This window comes from Scleropages formosus, chromosome 5, assembly GCF_900964775.1.
Source record: "Scleropages formosus chromosome 5, fSclFor1.1, whole genome shotgun sequence".
In the NCBI taxonomy this organism is placed as follows: domain Eukaryota; kingdom Metazoa; phylum Chordata; class Actinopteri; order Osteoglossiformes; family Osteoglossidae; genus Scleropages; species Scleropages formosus.
Window position 1 is genome coordinate 30,745,625 of NC_041810.1, and position 27,780 is coordinate 30,773,404.

The 27,780-nt window shown below is 42.3% G+C and overlaps 2 protein-coding genes across 3 annotated transcripts; one reads left to right on the forward strand and one right to left on the reverse strand.

Moving 5' to 3' along the window:
* Positions 1-717: 717 nt before the first annotated feature.
* Positions 718-10,597, forward strand: LOC108930133 (SLAM family member 6-like). 2 transcript variants are annotated; one of them, XM_018745220.2, is made up of 7 exons: positions 718-848; positions 5,113-5,430; positions 6,054-6,323; positions 7,200-7,295; positions 9,533-9,600; positions 9,873-9,944; positions 10,468-10,597. In XM_018745220.2, the coding sequence occupies exons 1-7, from the start codon at positions 809-811 to the stop codon at positions 10,537-10,539; spliced, it is 936 nt and encodes a 311-aa protein (XP_018600736.2). In that variant the 5' UTR covers positions 718-808; the 3' UTR covers positions 10,540-10,597. The 2 variants fall into 2 exon arrangements, with proteins under 2 accessions (XP_018600736.2, XP_029107782.1); XM_029251949.1 differs by having other exon boundaries at positions 9,536-9,600.
* A 2,782-nt stretch (positions 10,598-13,379) lies between these two features.
* LOC108930134 (T-lymphocyte surface antigen Ly-9-like) lies at positions 13,380-17,186 on the reverse strand. Its single transcript, XM_018745221.1, has 6 exons — positions 17,081-17,186; positions 16,478-16,795; positions 15,890-16,201; positions 15,611-15,712; positions 14,068-14,112; positions 13,380-13,789 (listed from the first exon to the last, which is right to left on the reverse strand). Exons 1-6 carry the CDS (start codon positions 17,166-17,168, stop codon positions 13,662-13,664), a joined length of 993 nt encoding a protein of 330 aa, XP_018600737.1. The 5' UTR covers positions 17,169-17,186; the 3' UTR covers positions 13,380-13,661.
* Between the last annotated feature and the right edge of the window lie 10,594 nt (positions 17,187-27,780).

A 27,780-nucleotide genomic window follows, 5' to 3' on the forward strand; every position in this document is an offset into this window, starting at 1 on the left:
ACTGCAGGTTGTTCTGTTGCAGTGTATCTACCATGGTAAGTCACCTTGGATAAAGGTGACTAATTAATACTAGTTTCAAATTTTTGTGTGTGTATCCTGGAGAAAAAAAAAATCAGCTAAATTAAAAAAACAGTACTAACATATTTATTGGAGGGGGGCACGGTGGCGCAGCAGGTTTGGCTGGGGCGTGCTCTCTGGTGGGTCTGGGGTTAGAGTCCTGCTTAGGGTGCCTTGCGATGGACTGGGATCCCATCCTGGGTTTGTCCCCTACCCCTCCAACCTTGCGCCCTGTGTTGCCGGGTTAGGCTCTGGCTCGCCGCGACCCCACTTGGGACAAGCAGTTTCAGACTCTGTGTGTGTGTCTTTGTATATTTATTAATATATTAATAACATTAATAATAACAGTATTTATATGTATATACAGTATATATATATTAATAGTAATATAAAAATGCATTTTGTTTAGTGTGTACACATTTTGTTTGTATATATATTTCTGCGGTGCAAATATAAGTGCTGCTGTCACAGACCATCTGCATCATATTATAAACTGCTTAGTTCTTATATCATACACTAGCATGATTGTTGCAGATTTATCTGTAATGTTACATTATGTCTGGAGGAGCTAGGAAACTAGTAATTTCATAAAATCTAGAAACGACGGAATGAGGAACATGGTGTTCGTATTTATAGATCAATAGTTAAGATCAGCCTGGGGGGAGTGGCTTCCTCTTCTCTGCATGACAGTTAGATAGCGGACTGCCACTGCAGACTCGACGAAGAATTATTGGTCTGTCAGCATGCAAAAATGTTTATCATAATATTACTCCATCTTGCTGTTTTTAATGGTAAGTTGCAACTATACTTCTTAACATTTTTTAAAATATTACAACTTCTTTTGAAATGTTACATTGTTCACAAAAAGTTTCCCCTTACATTTTACCAAATTTCCAGGACGTGAAAGTACATTTAAAGATTTAAACTTTAGTTAATGAAACATGCAGGCAAATCCAAACATTAAAAAACAGATTACTGCACTCATAGAACACATGAAGACATTTGATCTGAATCTGTATGCCTGAATATAAGAACATTGATGTATCAACTGTTAACATTTAGTTTTATTCAAAATCATTTTGGTGTGACGGTGCACACGTTCTTTATATTTGCAGTGTGGAAGGTAATCTGGAATGAGGAAATAGTGAGTTCACATCTTTGGCATATCTGTGTATTGTATACATTAGGTAAGAACAAAGATTCAGGTTTCATTTTCACACTTTGACAGAGGGTTCTAAGACCCAAATCCATCACACCATGGAAAAAAAAAACAGGCAAAACTAAATACACTAAAAAAAGAGAAAACTATTCAGCTTACATAGGGAAAAACTGATCATTTTTGTGTATAAAAATACATGTAAAGAGTCACACTTCATGCTCTTTGTCATCCTGCACCTATTGCTGTACATAAGTGATCTACCACTGTGTTCTAGATAACAAGAGGGACAGACCAATAGTGTGAAGTGTGGTCTTCAGAGTTTCTGTGGGGGGGGGTTACTTCCTGGCTTCTGAAGAGAAGTAACGTTGTATAGGGGGTATGGGCTACACACTGAGTATCCTCTACTTATTTATCTGAGTAAAGATGTATGATACACATTCTTATCAACATGAGTGTATCATGTAATATGTGTTTTTAGAACAGATACAGTGCCCTGAAAAAGTATTCAATCCCCTTGAAAGTTAGCACCATCTAGATTTCAAAAGGTACTCAGATTCTTCCCATAAGTGTTTTACAGTTTATTTCAAATTCAAAGTAAATGATTTGTCAAAAGAAAAAAGAAGAAAATGGAAAAATGTTGCTTTCATAAGTATTCCACCCCCACATTTTAATATTTAGTAGATCATTCTTTTGTCGCAGTAACAGCCTTATGTCTTTTGGGGTGGATCTGAACCAGCTTTGCACACTGCCAAGGAGGGAGTGATTTTGTCTCATTCTTCCTGACAGATTTTCAACAGATCCTTCAGGTTGGTTGCTTGTGGACTGCAAATTTCAAAAAGTGCCACAGATTCTCAAGGGGAGGGTGGGATGCGATGGCGCAGTGGGTTGGACCGGGTCCTGGACTCCAGTGGGTCTGGGGCTCGAGTCCTGCTTGGGGTGTCTTGTGACAGACTGGCATCCCATCCTGAGTGTGTCCCCTCCCCCTCCAACCTTACGCTCTGTGTTGCTAGATTAGGTTCCAGCTCCCCGCGACCCTGTTTGGGGCAAGCGGCTCAGACAGTGTGTGTGTGTGTGTGTGTGTGTAATTCTCAAGGGGTCTGAGATCAGCATTTGACAAGGCTATTGTAAGACATTCACTTTTTTTTGTTTTTGGGTCACTCCAGTGTTGCCTTGGCCCCATGCTTGTGTTAGTTTCTGAACTAACTGGAACCTGTTCTCTTCCAGTGTTTCCCTGTGTTTAGCGCTATTCATTCTTACATTAGTTCTAACAAGATTCCTATTCCCTGCTGATGAAAAGCATCTCCTCAGCATTATACTGCCACCACCATACAGCACTGTAGGGATGGTGTTTTTAAGGTATGGGGAATGTCAAGTTTACACCATACATAGCACTTTGAACTTTGGCTCAATAGCTTGGTCTTGGTTTAATCTGACCATGACACCTTTTAACACATTCTAGCTGGGTCTTTCTCATGGATTGTGGTAAACTCCAGGCGTACCCTTTAATGGATATTCTTGAGTAATGGCTTCTGTCTTGCCACCCTCCCAAGTAGGCCAGTATTATAGAGAGCAATTGATATTGTGGACTCATGCACATGTACCGTTTCAGGAACTGAGTTCTGTAGTTTGTATGATGGCTGACATCTTTGTCGCTTCCCTTACCAGTTTACGTCTTGCTTTGGCGCTAAGTTTTGACAAAGGAACTTCTTTACACAGCGACTGGGTGGTGTGTGATATACCTGCCAATCCCTAATGACGGATTCAATAGTGCTCAATGGGGCATCCAAGCACGTTGATATTTTTCCTTTTTACTGGTATTGGCCTTACCGTACCTCTGAATACCCCATCACATGGGAAGTGAATTGGTGGGGTTTAGAAAAATATCAATTTTTGATGCATCTACTGTTGCTTTCCAATCTGAGATGTATGACCCTTGCTGGGGTGGAGAGAGGCTGAATTAGTGGGGTGTAAAGCTATACTGTTGTATTGTGAGATTAGACCTCCCATACATCACACTTAGTAACCATAGTCCTTTTTTCCTTCCCAGAGAACAACATTAGAAACACACATGAAGGAATATCACAACATCCGAGTTAAATAGAAAACCAAAGAACATTTAATGTAAAAACTAGTAATTCACACCTTAGCATGACTGTTTCTTGAATCACACGGAACAGTGACTAACGACAGTATTTTTTCATGGTGAAGTCAAATGAGCTCCAACAAGTGTGCCAATAAGATGGTACCATAGATAGACTGAGTAAAAATGTCGGGTATTAAAGTGTTCACTTTCTGTAGTTGAGAGTACTATGAGTCAGCGGCCTGTCCTCACGTCCTTGCTCTCCAGCGAATGCGATGCAATGGCAAATCCTTTCGGTGCTCTGTCCTGGTCAGGTCACGCTAGGGCTCTGACAGGCTGTGGCAAATCCTAGGCAGCTTCACTGCCACCAGTGTCGCAGTACAGGAAATTCAAACACAGCGGTATCTTCCATACACACATTCAATTCCTTTTCCTCCACTCAAGCTAAACTGGAGCCAAAGGACCATACACACCAAGTGGCTAATATTTCGATCCCGTAGGCTATCTTAGTGAAATTTAAGAGTGAGAACAAACCCAAACACTCTTCGCTCTCCTTGAGTCCTTCTCTTCTCCGAAGTTACTCCCCCCATTCCAAATTCTATGTCAGCTGTTCTCGAACTCTCCCCGGAAGATTACAAACCCTTTCCCCAGTTAGCACTGATTGGCTAATCTTTAAATGACACTTGCCTGCCCAATAAACAGCAAAAACAACTTACAAGAACAACAAAAAAACGCATCAGCTTACAAAGCCATAACCCTCTCCATATTAATCTTTCTTAGATCCTCCTGTGCTGTTGGGCACATCGGGCGACAAAGTCTCAACACCTCTGCCGGTCCTCTGCCAGCACTTCAGCTTCGTTCCAGGATACGCCAGCGAACTTAAGATCGTTGATGACAGTTTGACGCCAGGTGGTGCGGGGATGGCCCCGACCACGCCTGGCCCCCGGGGGGCACCAGTGCATTGCCACCTGGGGAATGCGATGTTATTACATTCGTAAAATATGCCCGGCTAGCCTGAGTCGTCGTTGCGTGATTGTAACTTGAAGGATGCTGGAATTTCCCCGGCACAAGACTTCTTCGTTGGTAATGCGGTCGATGTACTGGATCTTGAGAATCCACCAGAGACATCGTTGGTGGAATGCGTTTATCCTGCGAACAGTGTTCGCCGTTAACTTCCAAGTTTCACATGCGTAGATTGCGGTCGGGATGACAATGGAGGCGTATAGTCGTAACGTAATCTTGAGAGAGATTGAAGCTGATGTCCAGATGTGCTGGAGGCAATGGAACACAGCCAAAGCTTTCCTGATCCGGCACCGGACATCAATCTCGGCGTCACCATCGTGACAAACAATGCTCCCCAAGTAGGTGAATTTCTCCACTGTCTCCAGTCCGACAGTCGTGTTGCATCAACAGTGATGTTGGCTGGCACGCCTATGGGTCCGGTCTTCATGATCTTTGATTTTTTCGAGCTGAGATACGCAGGCTGATCTTACTGGCTTCGTGGCTGAGTCTCTCGGTTGCACTCCATATTAATACAAAACTATTTTACATCATTAATAATTTAAACCCCAAACACACAATACAACACGGGAACAAATGTAGGGGGCTACGTTTTTTAAACATTCTTTTATCCATGTACTGAAAGTTTAACAGGTCAGGCTTGAAAGCATGGACTTGAAGGCCAAAACACAAAGCATAAGAGAAAAGAAACTCTGTGTGTGTGTGTGTGTGTGATATCACTAATTAACCAAAAAAAAAGGCATTTCTAATTTTTTTGTATGAGGTGTAATGGAGTTTTTTTTCTTCTGTGTTCCAGGTATTTGCAGCGCTAATCTGTTGATAAATGGCACTGAAGGAGAATCTGTGAAGCTGCCTTCAGTCCTGGGGACTGTGACATGGAATGACTTTGTCATAATGGAGTGGTACTTTAATAATAGAGAGATTGTGAAAGGCACACGTGGTAAAGACAATGTAAATCTTCATGACCAGTTCACAGGGCGACTGCAACTGAGCCCTGATTTCAGTTTGACTATCAAAGAGCTGACACTGCAGGACAGTGGGATGTATCAGCGTACAGGGCTGATGAAAAACGGTTCCCAGATTCCCTCACACACCATCAGCCTGAGAGTTTATGGTAAGTAGTACAAAGATTTAAGTTTATTGATGTTATGAAAATGCAAAACATTATACAAAAGTAAACTGCATAAGCTACACTAGAAGATGTATAAGCAGTTAAAATTTTGTAGCACACTGCACTCTGAGTTCAGGTGAGGCAAAGAAGGACACACAAACAGCATTCTTTACAAACATTTATTGGAACACCGGGACACAGCGAGAGGTAATGGGGAAAACACAAGGATATTATGCTATTGGTCCAAGGTTGCCTTTTCATTAAGGACCTGCATCTCAAGCCAGCCTGCTTACCACCTCTCAGACTTTGTTCCCCTTTTTCATTGGTCAAAACACTCCCCCTTTATATTCTTTGTGAGTCCCCATAGCGATTGAACACAGTTTCATTTTACCCACAATACAGCTATTTATAATAATCCCATTTTCCAGCTCAAACTCCCAGTAATCTGGATAGTTACATTATGAAAAATAAAAATTAATTATGATGATGAAAGGAAGCATGTTTTTAGCACATTTTTTAATACCAGAGATGTAGTTCTAGACATTTGGTCACAGTCAGAACTTCCTGTACACCACATCACCAGCTGTAACACTACTGATGCACTTGTTCCTGTTTTTACTGACCAGAGAGTGTAAAAGCAGTAAAAATCCTGCAAAACATCACTTGGGTGCCAGTGAACGAAACCTGTGAGGTACATGTGATGTGCAGCTCATCAGGTGACCAAAGTGCCTCCTACACCTGGAGGAAGGGGGACCAGACAGTGAGGGGCAGAGAGCTGCACTTCTCTCTCTCACCAGCAGAGGGGGGTGTTACTGTCACCTGTACTGTTCATTATGGTGTCAGTGAGAAGAGCATGAATGACACTGTGAGGTGCACTTCTGCAGATAACTCACAAGGTAACAGCACACGCATATCTGAACAAACCAGACACATTTAAAGTGCACAACAGCCATGCTGTCAATGGTCAATATGACGCATTAATTGTGTCAGTTAACAGACTGTTTCCAATGCCATATGAGAATTCTTTACTTCAGCTGACTCCTGCACAATTCATACGCCTTCTGCCAATAAGATATTTCCACTGAAAGTGAAAGAGGGAACCATATATTTAATGTAACCCATGAAATGTTGCATCTATTAAATCCAGTTAAGTAAAAGCTTTGTCAACAGTGAAAACACTAGTATTTGTACATGTATTTTGTACATGTACCAAATTTGTACATAGAGCCATTATTTCTCGAAGCAAGGTTGTATCTGCCTACATCATTTAAGCAGAATGTGTTTCATATTCATCTGAATGTATGAAAAAACGTACACCATAACAAATGTTCAAGCTATATTTTTTGTTCCTTTTCAGAGTTTTCTTTGCAGCTTTGTGAAAAATACAATACAATATGAAATGTCAGGATTTGTAATAAGCAACTCTGTAATATAACAATGTACAATAAAAATCCTGTAAGTTATGCGACTTCATGACAATTCTTTTGTATTTGACTATTATTATTTATCTCAAACCCTGAGAACATAACTGACAAGGAGAAATTTTCTCCACCAGTTATCACTAAGTATGTGTTTGTAAAGTCTTCTTAACATTGAGTGTTATGCATGCAATATTACATAGACTTTCTTGCTGTATATATAGAATAAACATTATGGAATAGCATGATATTCATATTCAGATGTTGCGATATATGTACTAAATACTGGCCATAACCCTTCCCCTTCTCCATATTTGTGTATCAGAAAATCCTACTTTGTTTTTATCCCTACAGATTTGTACCTGTACATTGGGGCAGGAGTAGGGGCTGCTGTCCTGGTCATCATCATCACTGCAGTACTAGTGAGCTGCTTCAGAAGAAAGCGCACAGGTCTGTTGCTCATTTGGCTGTAAAACTGATGACTTTAAATTTCGCATAGTGTGTGTGAGTGTAGGGGACTGAGTTTGTGCGTCAATGCCCTGTGATGGACTAGAGTCTTTTCTAGGGAATTCATTCATATTATAATTATGCTTATATTTATATATTTCTATGTTTCAGCCTTCCTGAGCATCTATAAACATCAGACGTGTTCAGTTTATTTATAATTGCATTGTGTCTTGCCAATGCGGTTGTTCCAAAACCAACGCAAGTTTCTCACTTATTTTGGTGCATCAGAAACATATTAGAATTAGTTATCAAATAATGAAACTACTCGCTTTTGATACTCCAGGAAAATGCATTTGTTTAGAATCTAGTGGAATGATTAGTTTAAAGCATAGATTTCCAGTGTTATTTGTGGCCAGCTTATCCTGTTTATTACAAATATTTATTTAGCAGATACTTTTCTCCAGAGAAATTTCCAATGAACCCTATGCAGTGTTATCAGCCCACACACCTTATTCACTGTGGTGACTTGCACTGCTAGATACACTACTTACACTAGGTCACTCATCCATACATCAGTGGAACATACTCTCTCCATCACTCACACACTATGGGTGAACCTGAACAGCATGTCTTTGGACTGCGGGAGGAAACCAGAGCACCTGGGAGAAATGGGGAGAACATGCAAACTCCAAACAGACTGAGAAGGGATCAACCCCATATCCTCCTTTGGCACCACCCAGGTGCTGTGAGACAATAAAGCTACTCACTGTACCAATGTGCTGTATTACATTTAAGTGCGGATGTCCACACATTTATATATATAAATAAATCACACACACACACACACACACACACACACACACACACACACACTGAAACCGCATGTCCTAAGCGGGGTCACGGCAAGCCAGAGCCTAACCCGGCAGCACAGGGCGCAAGGGCACACCCAGGGTGAGACGCCAGGCTGTCGCAAGGCACCCGAAGCGGGATTCAAACTCGAGACCCGTCAGAGAGCAGGACCTGGCCAAGCCCACTGTGCCACTGCACCCCCCATTATGTGAATAAATAAATAAATGTTACAAAACTTTAAAGGTCTAAAAGGGGAGAACGTTGTGTTTATTTTTTACATCACACTAGAACATGAGTACAATAAATGTTACTTATCTAGGAAAATTAATGTATAAAAAGTACTCACAACTGTTAAATCAGCAGAAAACCTGATATATATTTGGTGGTCTCTACATTTATGTACGCTACTATGTAATTCATGATCCCATTATGAAAATCACCCTTAAAAATTACACACACACACACACACACACACACACACACACACACACACACATTTTCAGAAGCGCTTGTCCCATACGGGGTCACAGGGAGCCAGAGCCTACCCGGCAACACAGGGCGTAAGGCCGGAGGGGGAGGGGACACACCCAGGAGGGGACGCCAGTCCGCCGCAAGGCACCCCAAGTGGGACTCGAACCCCAGACCCACCGGACAGCAGTCCAACCCACTGCGCCACCGCACCCCCGTCCCTTAAAAATTATATAAATGAAAATGATTTTTCAGAGAAAAGAATGACTTTCCACAGCTGGTAGTGCAGTGGTTACAGCTGCTGCCTTAGGACCCCCAAGGTTACAGGTTTAAATCTAACCTCCTACTAGAGTGCCCTATATAAATGGATAAGTAGCTTCAGGTTTCAAGTTGCTTTGGAGAAAAGCATTGGCTAAATAAATACATTGTTGTAACATTGTTGTAATATGACTGGTGATTAGTAATAGTATAAATGTTTACAATGTAAGGGGGGCGTGGTGGTGCAGTGGGTTGGACTGGGTCCTGCTCTCCAGTGAGTCCCGCTTGGGGTGCCTTGCAACGGACTGGCATCCCATCCTGGGTGTGTCCCCTCCCCCTCCGGCCTTACGCCCTGTGTTGCCGGGTAGGCTCCGGTTCCCCGCGACCCCGTATGGGACACGCGGTTCAGAAAATGTGTGTGTGTGTGTGTGTGTGTTTGTGTTTACAATGTAATAAATTAGTATAAAATAAAATCTTCTTAACTTATTTCAAACTAAACTTCTAATACAACCAGTAGGGTTCTATTGGTCAAATGTGTTCTGTGCTTAAGGTGGAAGAAATTTTAGTGACTTGGTGCACTATTTTGTGAAATTCACAAATTGTTCTACTAAAAGATGTCTGTTAATAAGTGGTTTAATTTGACTGACATGCGTCACTACTGTCAGCAGTGGAGCCCGTCCAGGAGCCGATGACAACATATGCTGTGGTCAACAAAAGCAGCAGGAGAGAGAGCGTGAGTCCTGTTTTAAAAGTGCAAACAGACTATTTATTTGTGAACACAGTAGACAATTGTTAATAGTATAATATAACCTTATATTTTTAACAACTTACTTAAATTAATAGTTTACCTTAGATTTAGTAACTTATACTTAATATCATACTTAAGTCCTGATGTTTCACATTGTGTGCATTTGAACGTGTCTGTGTGTCTGTATATACCTCTGTGAACGTGATTGTCTAGCTCTCCTTACAGTTACCGTACTGCCTTTTTTCTCCCCAATGTAGAATAGGTCTGAAGGCCACAATAACTCAAGTTCTCTGTATGAAACTGTGGGGGAAGTTAATATACAAAAAAAGGTAAGGCAGTCCATAAGGTGACATTTAAAATTCTCATTCCCAGTCATACAAAAAGCCAACCTAAATAAGAGGCCTGTAACAACCTTCCTGAATGAACCAGAAATAACACACACACACACACACACAGACTTTCAGAACCGCTTGTCCCATACGGGGTCGCGGGGAACCAGGGCCTACCCAGTAACACAGGGCATAAGGCCGGAGGGGGAGGGGACACACCCAGGACGGGACACCAGTCCGCCGCAAGGCACCCCAAGCAGGACTCGAACCCCAGACCCACCAGAGAGCAGGACCCAGTCCAACCCACTGCACCACAGCACCCCCACTACCAGAAATAACATTCTGTTGAAATATTAATATTAATAAGGGCAGACTATCACACAGACAGGACTGGCAAACACTTGATGCTGAAACTGATAGGTTTTTTATTATACTGTATATGTATAGCAGTGAGTTCTTGTAATGTGTTTGCTTGTTATGCTGTACTTTTACTACACTTTCTTTTTAATTTGTTTGCTTTCAGCCTGAGACCCTTTATGACCAGGTGATGCTGAACAGACACACTGAGTCCTCCCCCTACCAGAAAGTTCTCTGAAGACTTCTCACATCTACAAGACAGAGGCTCATACTGTCACAGAATGTGACACCATTAGAACCACATCCATTATACCACTATAGTTTCAGCCAAATGAAACAGACTCAAATGGTGAACAAATTCTGTGTGTGTCATATTTTTTTTATTAATTCCAATACCTTCAGACTTGTAAATATATACAAACTATGCATTAAAATAATGAGAAAGATTTTGGCATGTGTCAGCTTCTTTTCAGATAGATATTTGCTGAAAATGAACTTTGTATTTCTATTGAATAAACTGTTGAATTTATCACATACTCTGTCATATATTATTTTAAAAGTTAAAAGCTGAAGCCAGTGTGTTTGTATCTACAGTGGATATGACCCCAACTGAATGTGCAGTTTAATAGTTACGTGGATGGCGCATTGCTGGTTCACTGGAACTGGTTCAGTTATAATCTTAGCCTGTATGTATAAGCCATCTTGAACAAAGGATTATCAGTATGACTCAAGGTACTGGGACATAGACTGAAACTACTATGCAGTGTTTGCAGAAGGGGGGATGCGGTGGCGCAGTGGGTTGGACCGGTTCCTGTTTTCCAGTGGGTCTGGGGTTCGAGTCCTGCTTGGGGTGCCTTGCGACAGACTGGCGTCCCGTCCTGGGTGTGTCCCCTCCCCCTCCAGCCTTACGCCCTGTGTTGCCGGGTAGGCTCTGGTTCCCCGCGACCCCGTATGGGACAAGCGGTTCTGAAAATGTGTGTGTGTATTAAAGTTATGTCAGTATGTGTTTTTTTTACTGTCTGACACAGTAAGACATATGCGGTATAGTCAATAAGTAAATTGTGAGACCGGTCACTCTGTGGAGCTGCCGTGTTTGCAAAAGACCAGCTATACACAGAACTTAATTTCTACCATGGAGGCAGTGTCACGGAGAAGTTTCGGGAAAGTATTAATAAAGAAGGCTCACTGGAGTGATTCACCAGGGAATGGTTCTAGTATGCTTTAGGTAGGATATCGGAAATATATGTTGCTATTTTGTTAAAAGTTTAATTTCTATTGTAACCATTAGTGAAATTGTAAAATAAATAAATGATATTGTTGATGTTGTAGCTTGGAAGATGCGGTGATGCAGTGGGTTTGGCTGAGACCTTCTGTATGGTGTGGCGAGGGTTTGACTCCTGCTTGGGGTGCCTTGTGACAGACTGGCATCCCATCCTGGGTGTGTCTCTTCAGCCTTGCACCCTGTGTTACCAGCTTAGGCTCCAGTTTGCTGTGACCTTGTGCGGGACAAGTGGTTGTAGACACTGTGTGTTGTAGTTTGGTATGTTTCTGTGGCCTTCTGACCAGTCTCCAGTTACCTCCTTGTGCTGCAGTAAAGTAGCTTTTAAATAGCATGAAAAAAGTGTATTTCTGTAACTGGGATGTCATGGTGGTACAGTGAGCAGTGCCGCTGGCTCAAAGCATCTGGGAGGTGCGAGGGTATTGGTTCAATTCCCACTCAGTCTGTGTGGAGTTTGCATGTTCTCCCTGTGTCTGTGTGAGTTTCCTGCCACAGTCTGAAGACATGCTGTTCAGGTTCCCCCATAGTGAGTGAGTGAGAGAAAGAGAGAGAGTGTTCTACTGATGTATGGATGAGTGACCCAGTGTAAGTAGTGTATCTAGCAGTGTAAGTCACCATGGTGAAGAAGGTGCGTGGGCTCATTACATAGTGTTTGTTGGAAATTGCTTTGGAGACAAGCATCTCATAAATAAATGTGATGTTCTGACTCCAGCTGAGCATTAAATCATATTACAGAACAGGTTTTTTTATGAGACTTCAAAAAAGATGCCATCAGTTATTTTGAATCAGTTCAATGGAAAGATCCTATCAGCTTATGCTCCCATTTCACTTAATTTGAAAATGAACTTTAAAATGGTAGTGCATCCTTTGTATCTTGAGCTAGGAGGTAAATGTTTCAAATTGCTGGCTCAGAAGTTATAGCAGGAAGAAGCATAATATCCCATGAGTCAAGAGACAAGAGACAAAGTCTCAGAAGATCCAAAAGCAATAAACAAGTGCTTTGATTATATAAATTTCATTTATGAATTTATATTTACATTTTCTCATTTAGCAAACGCTTTCTCTAAAGCAACATACATCTCCGACAACGATACAAAGAGTGCATTATATCAACAGAAGGAGAGATTTGGATGGAGATTCGTCTTTGTAAAGTACAGTCTATTTGTCACAATGAATCACATGAACCAGTATACATCACTTGAGTCATATAGGTTTTTCTATCATGAAACAAATTGTTATAAAAATATTAAACATAACAAACACATATTGTAAATGTTTATCAAACACTTACGGGGAAAAGTGAGTACAAAAAGCGAGTTTTAAGAACCTTCTTAAACCCTCTCAGAGCCAAATTAATACTGGCAGTCGGAAAAGTAATAACCAGCTAATGCAAATTGCAACGTTTGCCTGGAAAAGGTTAAAGTAGAGTGTTTTACTGGCCAAGAAGAAGCAACCAGTTCATCACATAAACATCAAGCAAAACACTGTGGGTGCAAATAATAACACAGCAGTAATAATTAACTTTATTTACATAGTATTGTTCTAAAGCAACTAAAAGTGCGATGATACCAGATAAAACAAAATAACAAGCAGCATAAACACAGTAAAAACACTTACTTGTAACTAAGTTCATGGTTTATGTCACAAGAGCTTCCCTGTTTCAGTTCTCTTAAGCTGGTGATTTAAGCAGTGGCGCGGTGGGCTTGGTTGTCTCCTGCTCTACAGGGGGTCTGAGGTTCAAGTCCTGCTCGGGGTGCCTTGCAGTGGACTTGTGTCCCCTCTCCCTCCAGCCTTGCACCCTATGTTGCTGGATTAAGATTCGGTTTACCGCAACCCTGCTCAGGACAAGTGGTTTCAGACAGTGGGTGTGTATTCCAGGAAAATATACACTTCTGTGCAGAAGTTTTAAAGTATATCAAATGTTCCAAAATCAGTCATTTCAGATGACTTGCAGTTTGAAGTGGGCTACAGTAACATCAGTGGGTGACACAAATTACCATATCACTTCTGTTGACATAAACATATGATACTGATTTAGATATTCAAGGGAATTTGCCTGTTATGTGCTACATGTTGTAGGATCACAGAGCAACTGCATTTTTAGTTTTGGAATCAGGGCAATTGGAATCACTTTTGAGAGGTTTTGTTGGATGACTATCACTGCTTGCTTGATCACTGGAATTCTCAGAGGATGAATATTTAGCAAAACCTGTAGAAATGTAATATCAAAAGATTTTTAAGAGTGAATAATATGCACACATGTTATGAGAGACAGAATTAAAGTAAAAATTAGCTTTTGTAGGTGCCTGCCAAATTCATAAAAGTGGATTGTGCTCCTTAAAATGAAACAAATAGTCTGAAAGGTGGGAAAATTTTTCTTATGTAAAAGATGTCACTAACCCAGAAACATTATTGACTAAAGATTAGACTCATTGTACAATAAATCAAGTAGACAATATCTCACTTATTAAAAGAGAAGCAACTTACCTCCACAAGGTACAACATGTTTATTCCAAAAATTATGGATTTTGCCTGAAAAGCAGGAATGAACAATTAATCATTGATAAATCAATAAATCAATAAAAGCACTTTCAAATACTACCAAACATTGCAATGCGTCAGCTTTATTACTGACATTTACTCAGTACAGTGTTCCAGTAAATAATTTCAGCAAGATGGTGTGGTTAATAACATGGAGGTGCAGCTAGTAGTGCTGTTGCCTCACAGCACCTGAGTGGTGTGGAGGAATGAGAGTTTGATCTCCACTCTGTCTGTGTAGAGTTTTCATGTTCTCTGTGTGGACTTCCTCTAGTGAATTGGTGATGCCAGTTTTGGTCAATGGGTGGTGTGAACAGCTTGCATTTGGACCCAAATGTTGCAGAGTTGAATCCTAACCAGTTTCGTGAGTGATTCATTGTTGGTAGTGTATCTAACATAGTAAGTCACACACACACACACACACACACACACACACACACACACACTTTCTGAACCGCTTATCCCATACGGGGTCGCAGGGAACCGGAGCCTACTCGGCAACACAGGGCGTAAGGCCGGAAGGGGAGGGGACACACCCAGGATGGGACACCAGTCCACCACAATGCACCCCAAGCAGGACTCGAACCCCAGACCCACTGGAGAGCAGGACCTGGTCCAACCCACTGCGCCACCACGCCCCTCCATAGTAAGTCACCTTGGCTAAAAAGGTGCAATCTAAATACTGTATGGAATTTGTTGGATGTTGTTATGGAGAAAAATGTCTGCTACACACACTGATTGAAACCAGTTCTCCCAAGCAGGGGTTGCGGCGAACCGAAGCCTAACCTGGCAACACAGGATGCAAGGCTAGAGGTGGGGGGCCACACCCAGGACAGGATGCCAATTTGTCACAAGGCGCCCCAAACAGGGCTCAAACCCCAGACCCACCAGAAAGCAGGCAAAGGCCAAACCTGCTACGCCACCACACCCCCAAAAAGTGTGCTCAATGAATAAAATTAATATATACAATATAGCACTGTAAGATGACGATGGACATGTTATAGAGTTGACCCTGACTCATAGTGACCACCCACATGGTTTTCAAGGACTTAGGGAGGTACAGAAGTAGTTTATCAGTACCTTCTTCAGAGCATATCTGGGAGGTGCAAACTTCAGACACCCTCATCAAAACTCAAATGACACAAAAGAACTGAGGAGCTATGAGGCATTGGCTTATTAAAAACCCATTAGATTAACCTACTGTGTCATCACAGTACTACTCCTACACTATGTTTGAATGCTTATAATGCTTTAACCTAAGTGGTAGAAGTAAAATGTTAATTTAAGGCACTAGCATACAAACACGTTTAAATATGAGTTCAAGGACTGCCATTTGGTTTAGTATAAACTGTCATTCCTGTTACTTGAAATGTCCTGTTAACAATTTCATTGCAAAGAAAAGCACAAGCACGGACTTGATAGTAGTAGTCAAGAGGTGTGATAAGTAACGTTCCTTACAGAAAACAATTAAGCTGATTTTTTATGGATTTACCTTTAAGTGCGTAGATCAACGCACACAAAAAAGTACTGGTTATTACACCAACGATAAAGGGTGTAAAAAAGGAACACGGTGGTGTTCTGCATTCATCTATATCTGGAGACAACAGAAAGAGATAACATAATTGAAGCAGAGTTACAGATACACAATATATATTAAATACAACACACACACCTCACTAAACCTGATAAATACAAGGTCAGATGACAGTAGTGCTTACTGAGCTAGAAATAGCAAATTACTGTCATGTTATCTTAAATGTTTCTTTCCTACCTTTACATTTTTGTTTCAGTGGACATTTTGTAGCTGTTGTAGATGTGTTACTGCTCATGTTGTTTCTGACTGTGCAGGTGATGTCTACAGTTCGGTCGGGGTTACACCATGCTGTTAACTCAGATGTTGTGTGTGAAGATGTTGTAGCTGTAGAATTTTGCAGGGGCTCCAAGTAGCAGCCATAAGGGAGGGGCTCTGAAGACCAGTTAAACTTGACGTCCCCACTTCTCACGGAACACAACAACGACATCCGGCATAACTCGTGCTTGTATGTGCCGTTTGTCACAGCTATGTTTGGTTCAGGAAGTCTCTCTTTCAAAAGGAAAATGCCATGTTGTACATTAGGTTTTAGTTTTTGTTTGCAGCAACAATAACATTAAAAGAATTATTCCTCTTGGATATCGGTAGATACTATACAGAAAAAGATATTGCTCACGTAGCTATTAACATTAATATTAATTTATATGAAATGTTATGATTGCCAATGAAATCTGACAAAGATCCAAATGCTATTTAAAATGACAAATGACCAGTTACAAGGCAGATTTCACTATGTAAAAAAAAAATAAAAAATCATAATTCACATACCGTATACAGAAAGGATAACTTCACTGCTGTGACGCTTAGCTTCCTTATTCTCAATTTCCACTGCATATGTGTCACTGTCCGTTAGTTTTACACTTCTTATTTCTAAATCTCCAGTTGTGGTATTAAGACTCACTCTATCCCTTAGCGGGTCATATGAGCCAGGTATGGTCTCAGAGTCAGAAAAGAATATAATGTATTTTTTGCTGTTGTCAACATTTATTGTCCACTTAATACTAGAAGGATTCGAGAACGTATTCAGCCCTGAAGGTAAGGTCACTGTTGTCCCGACGATACATTTAATCTCCGTGTTTTTCACCCCTGAATTGAAAATAAACTGCAATTATTAAAACATCCAAACATGTAAAACTATAGAACTAGAATGTGATTGAAATATGAATGTAGACACACTTCATTGAGATGCAAGATAAAATGTAGACATACTAAAACTTTGAGATACAAGAGTGACCTTGAAAACGCATACCCTAAAATGAAGAGAATGGCCACCTTGTCTAAGGCGTTGTTTTAATCACTCTTTTGCTGTTTCTGTGTTAAAAACACACAGTGACGCACACAGAATAGTAAAGATAAGAGAAAATGTCTTACCGTGTATTAATGTTAACAGACTGAACCAAAAAAAGACCTTGTTCATTTTGTACTTTGGCATGAGAAAAAAGGAAAGATATGGAGACATAAAGAAGCAAAACTGAAGTTAATCACTTCCTCTCATGCAAAAAAAGGAGAAGAGTAGAAGATCTCGCTTCGGTGGGTGTGGACAAAATGACAGAAACAACCAATCACTTGTCCCAACAAATCAGAACCCACCTAGAAACACAGAGGGCAGGGCCAAAGCCAGAACAAGACAGCCATCCATCACAAGTCACTCCAAATAGTTATTGAACCCTTGGACCCACTACACAGCAGACACAGGCCAAGCCAGCTGTTCTACCACATATACACTGGTTTTGGGGAAAGTAAATATATGTAAATATGTTGGTGGACGTGAACAATGTGCCACATGTAATACATAATAGAATGTTTACAGGCCGTTGCTTGCACAGTTGAATTAAAGCAATGACAAAAATTTGTGCTACATTCATTATAATACCCCTAAAAACAGGTGTTAATATCATTTAGGGGAGATTACTCCTACAGGAAGAAACTGAAATCAGCTAAACCTGTAATAAGGACTGTTAAAAGATGAACTGAGGAAGCAGAGCAGGACTTACAAGCCTGCTTCGAGTGCACCGATTGGAGTGTTTTTGAGGCTGCTGCTAGCGATCTAGATGAGCTCACAGACTCTGTAACATCATATGTTAGTTTCTGTGACGATATGTGCATCCCTACCAGGACTCGTTTAACATACAACAATGACAAACCGTGGTTCACTGCAAAACTCAGACAGTTTCGTCAGGCCAAAGAAGACGCCTACAAGACTGGGGACAGAGTCTTGTATAAACTGGCCAAAAACACACTGACAAAGGAGATCAGAGTGGCTAAGAGAAACTACTCTGAAAAGCTGAAGAAACAGTTTTCAGCCAACAATCCTGCATCAGTGTGGTAAGGTCTGAAAGACATCACCAATTACAAGACACCATCCCCCAGCACCGTATCAACTCAACAACTGGCCGACGATTTGAATGAGTTTTATTGCAGGTTCGATAAACCCTGTCTCACACCTCACACCCATTCAGACCCTCTCTCCACGCATCAATTAACACCTCCAGTAACCCCCACCTTCCCCCCTCCTGCACCTTTGATCTGTGAAGAGGAGGTGCGTCGGGTCTTCCTCAAACAGAAGACAAGGAAAGCACCAGGCCCAGACGGTGTCTCACCGGCCTGCCTAAAAACCTGTGAAGACCAGCTGGCCCCTATCTTCACAAAGATCTTCAACAGATCCCTGGAGATGTGTGAAGTTCCTTCCTGCTTCAAATGCTCCACCATCATCCTCATTCCGAAGAAACCCAAAATCACAGGACTTAATGACTACAGACCCGTCGCCTTAACGTCTGTGGTCATGAAGTCACTTGAAAGACTGGTGTTGGACTACCTGAAGGACATCACTGGACCCTTGCTGGACCCCCTGCAGTTTGCTTATTGAGCAAACAGGTCTGTGGATGATGCAGTCAACATGGGACTCCACTACATCCTGGAACATCTGGACAAACCAGGGACTTATGTGAGGATCCTGTTTGTGGACTTCAGCTCGGCCTTCAACACCATTATCCCACACCTCCTCCTGTCCAAATTAACCCAACTCTCTGTGTCCACCTCCACCTGTTGGTGGATCACCAATTTCCTGACAGAGAGGCAACAGCTAGTGAGGCTGGGAAAATGTTCATCCAATACTCGCACGATCAGTACTGGCGCCCCCCAGGGATGTGTGCTCTCCCCACTGCTCTTATCCCTCTACACCAACAACTGCACCGCTAAAGACCCCTCTGTCAAACTCCTGAAGTTTGCAGACGACACCACACTCATCGGCTTCATCCGGGATGGTGACGAGTCTGCTTACAGACAGGAGGTCCAAGAGCTGGCTGTCTGGTGCAGTCATAACAACCTGGAGCTGAACACGCTCAAAACAGTGGAGATGATCGTAGACTTTAGGAGAAACACCTCAGCATCATCCCCACTCACCATCATGAACAGCACTGTGGCAACAGTGGAGTTATTCAGGTTTCTGGGCACCACCATCTCACAGGACCTGAAGTGGGAACCCCACATAGACTCCATTGTGAAGAAGGCCCAGCAGAGGTTGTACTTCCTTCGCCAGCTGAGGAAGTTCAACCTGCCACAGGAGCTACTGATGCAATTCTGCTCTGCAGTCATCGAGTCTGTCCTCTGCACCTCTATAACTGTCTGGTTCGGCTCAGCTACGAAATCAGACATCAGAAGGTTACAGGAGATAGTTCGGACTGCTGGAAGAATCATCGGCATATCCCCCCCAGCTCTCCAAGAACTGCACTCGTCCAGAGTCAGTAAAAGGGCTAGCAAAATCATTTTAGACCCCTCACATCCAGGCCACTTACTCTTCGAACCTTTGCCAAACTTTGCCATCTGGCCGGCGTTACAGAGCACTGAACACCAGGACAGCCAGGCACAAGAAAAGTTTCTTTCCTCTGGCCATCTACCTCATGAACAGCTAAATCCCCCCTAGAGAGTAAACCAGTGAACACAACGCTATTTATATTTATATTTATAACTATTTATCACATCATATCTCTTACTCACACTCCCTTGCATATGTGTAGAACATACCTGTACATACATACAATGTCTAGTGACTATTTTTGTATATTGGGTACTTTATATTTTTATATATTTTTTATCCTTCATCCACATATTCTATCTTCTCATCTGTCTTGTCACTGTCGTTCTGTCTGTGCTGTGGAAGTTTCTGTCACCAAGACAAATTCCTTGTATGTGTGAACATACTTGGCAATAAAGCTCGTTCTGATTCTGATTCTGAACTACATGCTCCCTTGTGTACTGCAATCTGTGTATTGCAGTCTTAGCTCACACACATCGTTATGTTGTCTACGAGGCCACCGCATTGAAAGAATATCATTTTGACTATTTCACAATAGTCCTTTGATTTGCAGATATTTATGAAATAGTTATAGCTGCTACTAGCTGCCAGTTCAGGGCTCCTGGGACAGTACAAGACTGGCAACTGATGGTTGACATAGGTAGGCAGCTAAATGAAATTATAAGATATGACCCATTCTTGTCGAGCCAATTTTCAAAATTTGGAACAGCCTTTTGAACTATACACTTGTTCTTCTCCCGCTGCCTGGTAACCTGTGTACTATCTACGTTAATGGTGCATGCACCACATATCTTCTCTTGTTGTCACCAAGAGGTGCAGTGGCGCAGTGGCGTAGTGGGTTGGAGCAGATCCTGCTTTCGGGTGGCTCTGGGGTTCGAGTCCCACTTGGGGTGCCTTGTGACAGAGTGGTGCCCTGTCCTGGGTGTGTCCCCTCCCTCTCCAGCCTTATGCCCTGTGTTGCTGGGTTAAGCTTTGGTTCCCCCTGACCCTATATGGGGCAAGCGGTTCAGAAAGTGTGTGTATGTGTGGTTATCAGCATCTCATTATCTGCTTACTTACTGTATGGACTGGAGATGTTATATTTTGAAATAACTGAGCGTCACATAGTGCCATTCTGATGCTGGCTATGACCACCAAATCACCACGAGACATGTGATTAGATGCAAATGACAGTCACACCAGAGTAACAGGCATGTGAATGCATCACGGAAAGTACACCCACACATCCACAGTCACACATACCAGTAAACAAGTATATCTCTCCTACTCAACAATCTTTCAAAGAAGTATACTAAGCAGCACTGTTGCCTCACAGTCTGTAGGCTCTTTGGATGTCATTTCAAAACCAGCTCAGTCTGTGTTGAGTTTACATTTTCTCACTGTGTTACTGTAGGTTTTCATTGTCATGCTCATGTCTCCTCCCACATTCCTAAAATGTGTTTCAGGAGTATTGGTACCTCTGAATTTCCTGGAATGTGTTTTTTGCTGCCCTGGGATTGGATAGCATGCCATTCAGAGTGTACCCTGCATAGCCTTGCACCCTGTTCTTCTGGGACAGGCTCCGGATCACCACAACCCTCAACTGGAGCGGCAGTTACTGGTAATGAGTGAGTGAGTGTTCCATTTAATTAGTTAATATTAAAATACATGTGTTTATACCTGCTAAATACCTCACCGTCAATGACATACAGCACTTAGAGTATGTTTTTACTATGTTTACAAAGATTTGAGTGATTACATATGAAAACTGCAGGTAAATAGAGCCATTAGGTGGTTTAGAGATTTGAATCCCCCACCTCCTGCAAAAGGACCCTTTATCAAGGTACTTACCCTAAACTGATACAGTATAAACTCCCCAACTATACAAATGAGTAAATCACTAAGAAAAGCAACAGCAGCAAGCAAACAAATCTTAAAAATAAATATATAAATCCCTAATGATCTGTCTGGGGTATAAGGTGATTATGGTACATGTACAAACTCATTCCACTTCTTGCTTTGATTGACGTAGGGTACCGTTTACTGTTATCTAATCCCAGCAGCCATTCTCCTTGAATCAAACCAACCGGACAGTGCTGATTTAATTGCCCAGCATTTATTCATAAGACAGATATTTCAAAAAAACCTCAAAAACACAGTATATAGTGAAATGATCTAACCTTCAGTACTAGGAGCAGTCTTAAATTGGCAATGCCCTGCGGTGCAATCTACATTTTTTTAAATGATGACTTTATCACTACACACTTCGGAAGGTAAATGATTAGAATGTTTCCAGGTAAAATACATGTGGTCATCAGTTAATTTTTTTGTTTAAGCAACTTTTCTATCCTTTATGCCTAACTCCAATTTCATATCACAGTATTGACATTAATGCAGTTAGCAGAGACTTTTCTCCGGAGCGACTTACAATGTTAACATACAATTATTCACACATTTAGTACAGCTAGGGGTGGGAAGGAGGGAGGAAAAGAATACATACCCCATGCCACGCCCACACCGCCGAGCCAACGCGAAACACCTAAGGTGCGGCGCAGACTAGGACATAAAAGGCTGCGTCAGACCAGGAGCTGACGCGGAACCTTGTTTAGCCTTGTTGTTTGCGACCTCCTTGCAATTGCGCTACTCCTTCCTGATCCCTTAGTCTTCTCCCATGCCCTTACTCCTCAATCTTTATGCCTCCTTTTGATCATCGACCATTGGCCTGTTTACCAACCTTTCCTTTTGGATTGTTCTTGTTACGATGTTCGCGCCTCGAAGACCAATTGCCTGTACTGTGACCTCGCCTCTTGGATTTCCCTGAATAAACCACGACATTCGCTCTGCACTGGGGTCCACCACTTCCTCCCGGAGCCAATCATGATACCCCAGGGGGAAGGCAATGAGGAAGAAGAGTAGATTCATGATTCTTTCTCAGTCTCTGTTAGTTCTGGTGCAGGTTGCTTAGGTAAACATCCAAAAGAGATCCCATGGAATCAGGTTGACTGGATGATGCTGTAATACTCGTAATTTGCATCTCCTCTGGGAAGGAAGTGGGGGCTGAGGGGCTATGTACAAGGTTGATTGTGTGCGTGTGTGAGAGAGATCAAGATATGTACTCAGTTCCAAATAATGATATACATATATCAGGCAGTGTATCTAGCACTGAAAGGTGTTGAATAAATACTTGTGTTCATTGAAACACACACACACACACACACACACACACACACACTGTCTGAACCTCTTGTCCCATACAGGGTCGCAGGGAGCCGGAGCCTAACCCAGCAGCACAGGGCACAAGGCTGGAGGGGGAGGGGACACAACCAGGACGGGACGCCAATCCATCGCAAGGCACCCCAAGCAGGACTCAAACCCCAGACCCACTAGAGAGCAGGACCTGGTCCAACCCACTGCGCCACTGCGCCACCACGCCCCCAACTGAATAAATAAATAAGTATAAATAAATATACATACAAAATCAAAACTGAATCCATAATGCAATGGATGTGAGACAGAAGGTAGAGGCAGAGAGGAGCAAAAACTGAAACCTGAGTTTCGTACAGGTGTGAATTTCAGGGCCAGCACAGAAACCACATACTGTAGCTTTGGTGTTGGTGGCTGTAGGTTTGCATTAAATTATGGCTGACAAAATGTTAAAAATATGTAACGACTAACATCGGTGACATGACAGCAGATGAATCAGACCAGGTATGACACAGCTATGGGTGGCATGATACAGTTGGTGACATAGTGGTTAGAGCGGCTGCCTTGGAGCAAGGTACTTACACTAAAACTGTTCAAGTAAAAAATTACCCAACTGTATAAATGCATAAATACTTAGTTGCTTTGCAAAGTGTCAGCTAAATGATTAAATGTTCAAATGTAAAGGTTTGATGCCACGCCTGCTACCACCATGGTATTTTAGGCAGCCTACTCTAATCCAATGGCAGGTAACCTCCGTCAGAATAAAACACTTTTGTTTACAGGTTTTTTTGTTCAGACATTTGCAGGGATATCCGCAGGTGGTGTCACTCCCACATCCTCGTGCCAAATGCCTGCACCTGCCCCTGATGAAAGCTGTGGGTTATAAAGAAGCCGTTCCTGCATACTGAGTTGCAGAACCTCATCGGGAAACACCGCTTCTCCAGTTCTTTGGATAGAACTTATACTGACCTCCTCATCCTTCCAAGACCCTCTTCATCCTTTGTTCCCTATTCACCAGGTCCACGGCTCCAGACCCCGGCTTTGTTTAATTGACCTTGTCTCAAGTCTTGTCCCTCGAACAACGTTTGCTCCTTGATCAACCCACGCCCATCCGCGACAACTCTTGCTTGCTCTTTATTGTTTTTTCAATAAACGGAACCTGCAGTTGGGTCCACACTGATTCCTTGGTGTCATGCCCTCATCATTGACTTATAGTGCGTGGGCTTGTGCTACTCATTTTCATTCAACACTGGATTTGTTCAAGGGCTACTGGCAGATTCCCTTGTCCTTTTCCATGAAATTTCAGGTTTCTCTACTCCTTTTGGTGTGCACCAATTTGTCACACTACCGTTTGGATTAAATGGAGCTCATACCACCTACCTGCAGCTCATGGACAAAGTCATCATACCCCATTCCAATTTTGGGGCACCGTATGTCGACGATTATGTAATGAACCATGTTACTGAAGAGTGTCACGTTCGAGTGGGAGCAGATGATTATTGTAAATATTTGCGGATTATGGGATTTGTGGGACAAATGTAAAATAGTTGTTCAACTTATGTGGGTGCTGATACAGAAAATAAGGGGGTGAGTGTTTGCTGGGGAGTGTGTAAGGCTGGCTTGGGATGCAGATCCTTGAGGAAAAGGGGTAAACAAAACTTTGTAAAATAGCTGACTGACCCTTTGTGTCACTCAACGGTTAGATTTTGTTTCATCAGATGGTAATAGTGGTAAAAAAATATTGAAAAACAGTGGAACTGGAATAAGGGGGGCACGGTGGTGCAGTGGATTGGACTGGGTCCTGTTCTCAGGTGGGTCTGGGGTTCGAGTCCCGCTTGGGGTGCCTTGCAATAGCCTGGCGTCCTGTCCTGGGTGTGTTCCCTCCAGCCCTGCTCCCTGTGTTGCCAGGTTAGGCTCTGGCTCCCCATGACCCTGAATGGGACAAGCGGTTCAGAAAGTGTGTGTGTGGAACTGGAATACAGACATATTCATTTAGCAGACACTTCTAATAAATGAATTAAATTTAATTTTGAAACTGCAATGTACATTTTATTATTAAATATAGACCAGTCTTGCTAAATGCTTAGGTATAGCAGCAAACATGGTTGTAAATGAAGAGACCAGGATGGTTGCGATCAAGCAGTTCACAAAAAATATGAAGCAGCAAGAGAGTACAGGCAGAGAGAACAAATGAAGCCTTGTTAAACTTTGATCTTAGTTAAATGAATACATTTAATTAGTTTCAATAAAGCATTAAAAAGCAGATATACTTGTTTACACAGACAACTGAACACCAACTATAACAAGTCCAGAACACTAAGGGATCTGGGAATGGGATGGGATGGGATAGGATGGGATGGGATGGGATGGGATGGGATGGGAATTGCTGGAGAGACTGAGGTCGCGGTTGTTCATGAGAGGTTCCACAATCAGGCGTGGGCTCCTGGTCCTTCTAACCCTTGCTGCCTTGATGAGGGGCAGGTGCAGGCTGGGTACATGTGACAATTTCTACATCTCAGAATTTCTAAATTTAGGAGATTAAGTTAATGCAAGGCCTCAGCTTGCATTATGGTATGATAAGATTTTATTAATTTCTTTATGATGGCGCTGCTCAGCTGGCGACTCGCTTACCTGCTCTAGCAATCTGGTGTGTTGGTGTGTTTTTGCTTTTTGTGATTGCTTTGTACATCCTTTTAATTGGACTTCAAAAGCATGTGGATGTTTTTGCGTGTGGTGAAAGTGGTGGAAGTTATACTATTTATTGGATTGTGTTTGTTTGTGTAAAAGCTGGGCGTGTGTGATGGAATGTTGGCGTAGTGCGAGACAGCCAGTGATTAGTTATAGTCGAAACATACTCCTGGTTCTCCGGATTCCAATGGGATTGATAGACCAAGCGGCACCAGGGCTACTGGACAACATTCCAAATGATCTGAAACGACCGGCAGGACAGATTGAGAGGCGGACCGGGTTGACGGCTTTCAGTTGTGGCGAGCCCAGTAGATCAACAGCCTGGAGGAGAAAGCGCGGCAGATGGGGAGGAATCAGGAGGAAACTCTGGTCATGGGGATCTAGACCAGCATTACCTGCTATAATCCTGGCTAATCTGCGCTCCATTCAGAATAAAATGGAAGAGATAAGGACATATGTGAGGTATGCTTTTGAATTTCGAGAGGCTGCCCTTCTTTGTTTTACTGAAACTTGGCTGCAAGCGGCTGCCCCAGACTTCTTTTTTGATATAAACAGCTTTTCATTTACGAGCAGATAAGAATGAAAGCTCTGGGAAAAGCGGGGGGGGGGGCGGGGGGGCGGGGTGCGTGTTTACATAAATGAGCGGTGGTGTCGTCAATATTCTGTTAAATTGGTATTATGTAATAATGATTTTGAGTTGTTGGCCATTGGGTTGAGACCATTCTACCTCCCTCGGAAATTTGGTTGCATCCTGCTGTTTGTTGTTTATGTTCCACCAAGCGGCAAAGTGCATCGGGCTGCAGCCTTAATAGCGGACAGTGTGTGCAATTTACAACTTCAATTTCCCGACGCCCCCACCGTTGTTTTTGGTGATTTTAACATTTGCAACCCGGAGAAAACTTTGCCAGGATTTCAATAGGTTGTAAAATGTGGAACGAGGAAGGATAATATATTGGACAAATGTTACATAAACATTAGTAATGCCTATCATTCCAGAAGCAAACCACCGCTACCCAACTCTGATCATAATGTGGTGCATATTATTCCAACTTATTGGACCAAACTAAAAAGTAATAAACCTTTGAATAGGGTGGTAAGGCACTGGACACAGGACAGCAAAGACACTCTGGGAGCCTGCTTTGACTGTACTGGCTGGAAGGTGCTGAGGGAGGGCACTTTGGACTCAGCATGCTCAGTTACAACTGATTACATCAATTTTTGTGTTGAGTCTATTATTCCCACAAAATCAATTAAAGTGTACCCTAATAATAAATTCTACATAACCAAAGACATTAAACGTATAATGAATCAGAAGAAAATAGCCTTTAAAAATAAGGATAAATTAGAGCTGCAAAAGAGGGACTAGGAGGTGAGCGATAAAATCAGGAAGGCAAAGACTATTTGTAAGAGATATCTAGAAGAGTCTTTTAGGGCTAATAATCCCAGAAAAGCATGGCAGGTATGCCCAGTAAACAACAGAAGTCATTGGTAACAAACGATGAGGTGGCCTTTGCTGTAGAGTTGAATACTTTTTTTTACCAGGTTCGAGACCTCTGGGACTGTTGCAGTGATGTGCTGAGATTAGTACTTATAAGGCCTGATGATAGAGTGGAAATTTCAGTAGGACAGGTGGCCAACGCATTTAGACATCTTAATGCACGTAAGTCCATCAGCCCCGACAACATCAGTGCCTTTGTTTTAAAGAACTACAGTGAGGAGCTCGCACCTGTGTGGCAGTCCATTTTTCAGCAATTGCTGGATACATATAGGGTCCCCACAGCCTGGAAAACTTCCTACATAATCCCGCATCCTAAGAAAACATGTCCCAAAGAGTGTAATGATTATCGACCTGTAGCTCTTGCCGCTGTATTAATGAAATCTTTGGAAAAAATCCTCTCCCATTTGCTCTTTCAGTCTATTCAGGATAAATTAGATCCTTCCCAGTTTGCTTATAAGCGGGAGTGCAACACTGAAGATGCAGTAGCTACTCTTATGCATTTTGCTTTAAAACACCTTGATACATCAAAAAGAAAACCTTATGCTAGAGTATTGTTTATTGACTTTTCTTCGGCATTTAATAAGTCAATCAAACCAGACTTGTTGCTTTCCAGAATGTCTCAGTTGGAGATAAATTCGTGTCTCATTCATTGGTACAGTTCTTTTCTCACTAACAGACAACAGTTGGTTAAAATTAAGAACACATATTCCCCTCTGCTTATGACAAGTACTGGCGCTTGTCACGTACCACGGGGTCACTGCCCCTCCTGGTCAGAGGCGGCGCCACTCAGTGCCGCTAGTTAACGCTTACCTATCACCTCACAGTCTCGTAGGACATGGAGGTATAAAAGGAGCCAGCGGAGCAGAACTACTCGCGGATTCTTAATCA

Coding starts and splice junctions, on each gene's coding strand:
- LOC108930133 (XM_018745220.2), top strand. CDS start 809: ATGTTTATCATAATATTACTCCATCTTGCTGTTTTTAATG. Junction 849..5,112: donor CCATCTTGCTGTTTTTAATG/GTAAGTTGCAAC, acceptor TCTGTGTTCCAG/GTATTTGCAGCGCTAATCTG. Junction 5,431..6,053: donor CATCAGCCTGAGAGTTTATG/GTAAGTAGTACA, acceptor TTTACTGACCAG/AGAGTGTAAAAGCAGTAAAA.
- LOC108930134 (XM_018745221.1), bottom strand. CDS start 17,168: ATGTCTCCATATCTTTCCTTTTTTCTCATGCCAAAGTACAAAATGAAC. Junction 16,796..17,080: donor TCTGTTAACATTAATACACG/GTAAGACATTTT, acceptor TTTTCAATTCAG/GGGTGAAAAACACGGAGATT. Junction 14,113..15,610: donor GTTGATCTACGCACTTAAAG/GTAAATCCATAA, acceptor CCTGCTTTTCAG/GCAAAATCCATAATTTTTGG.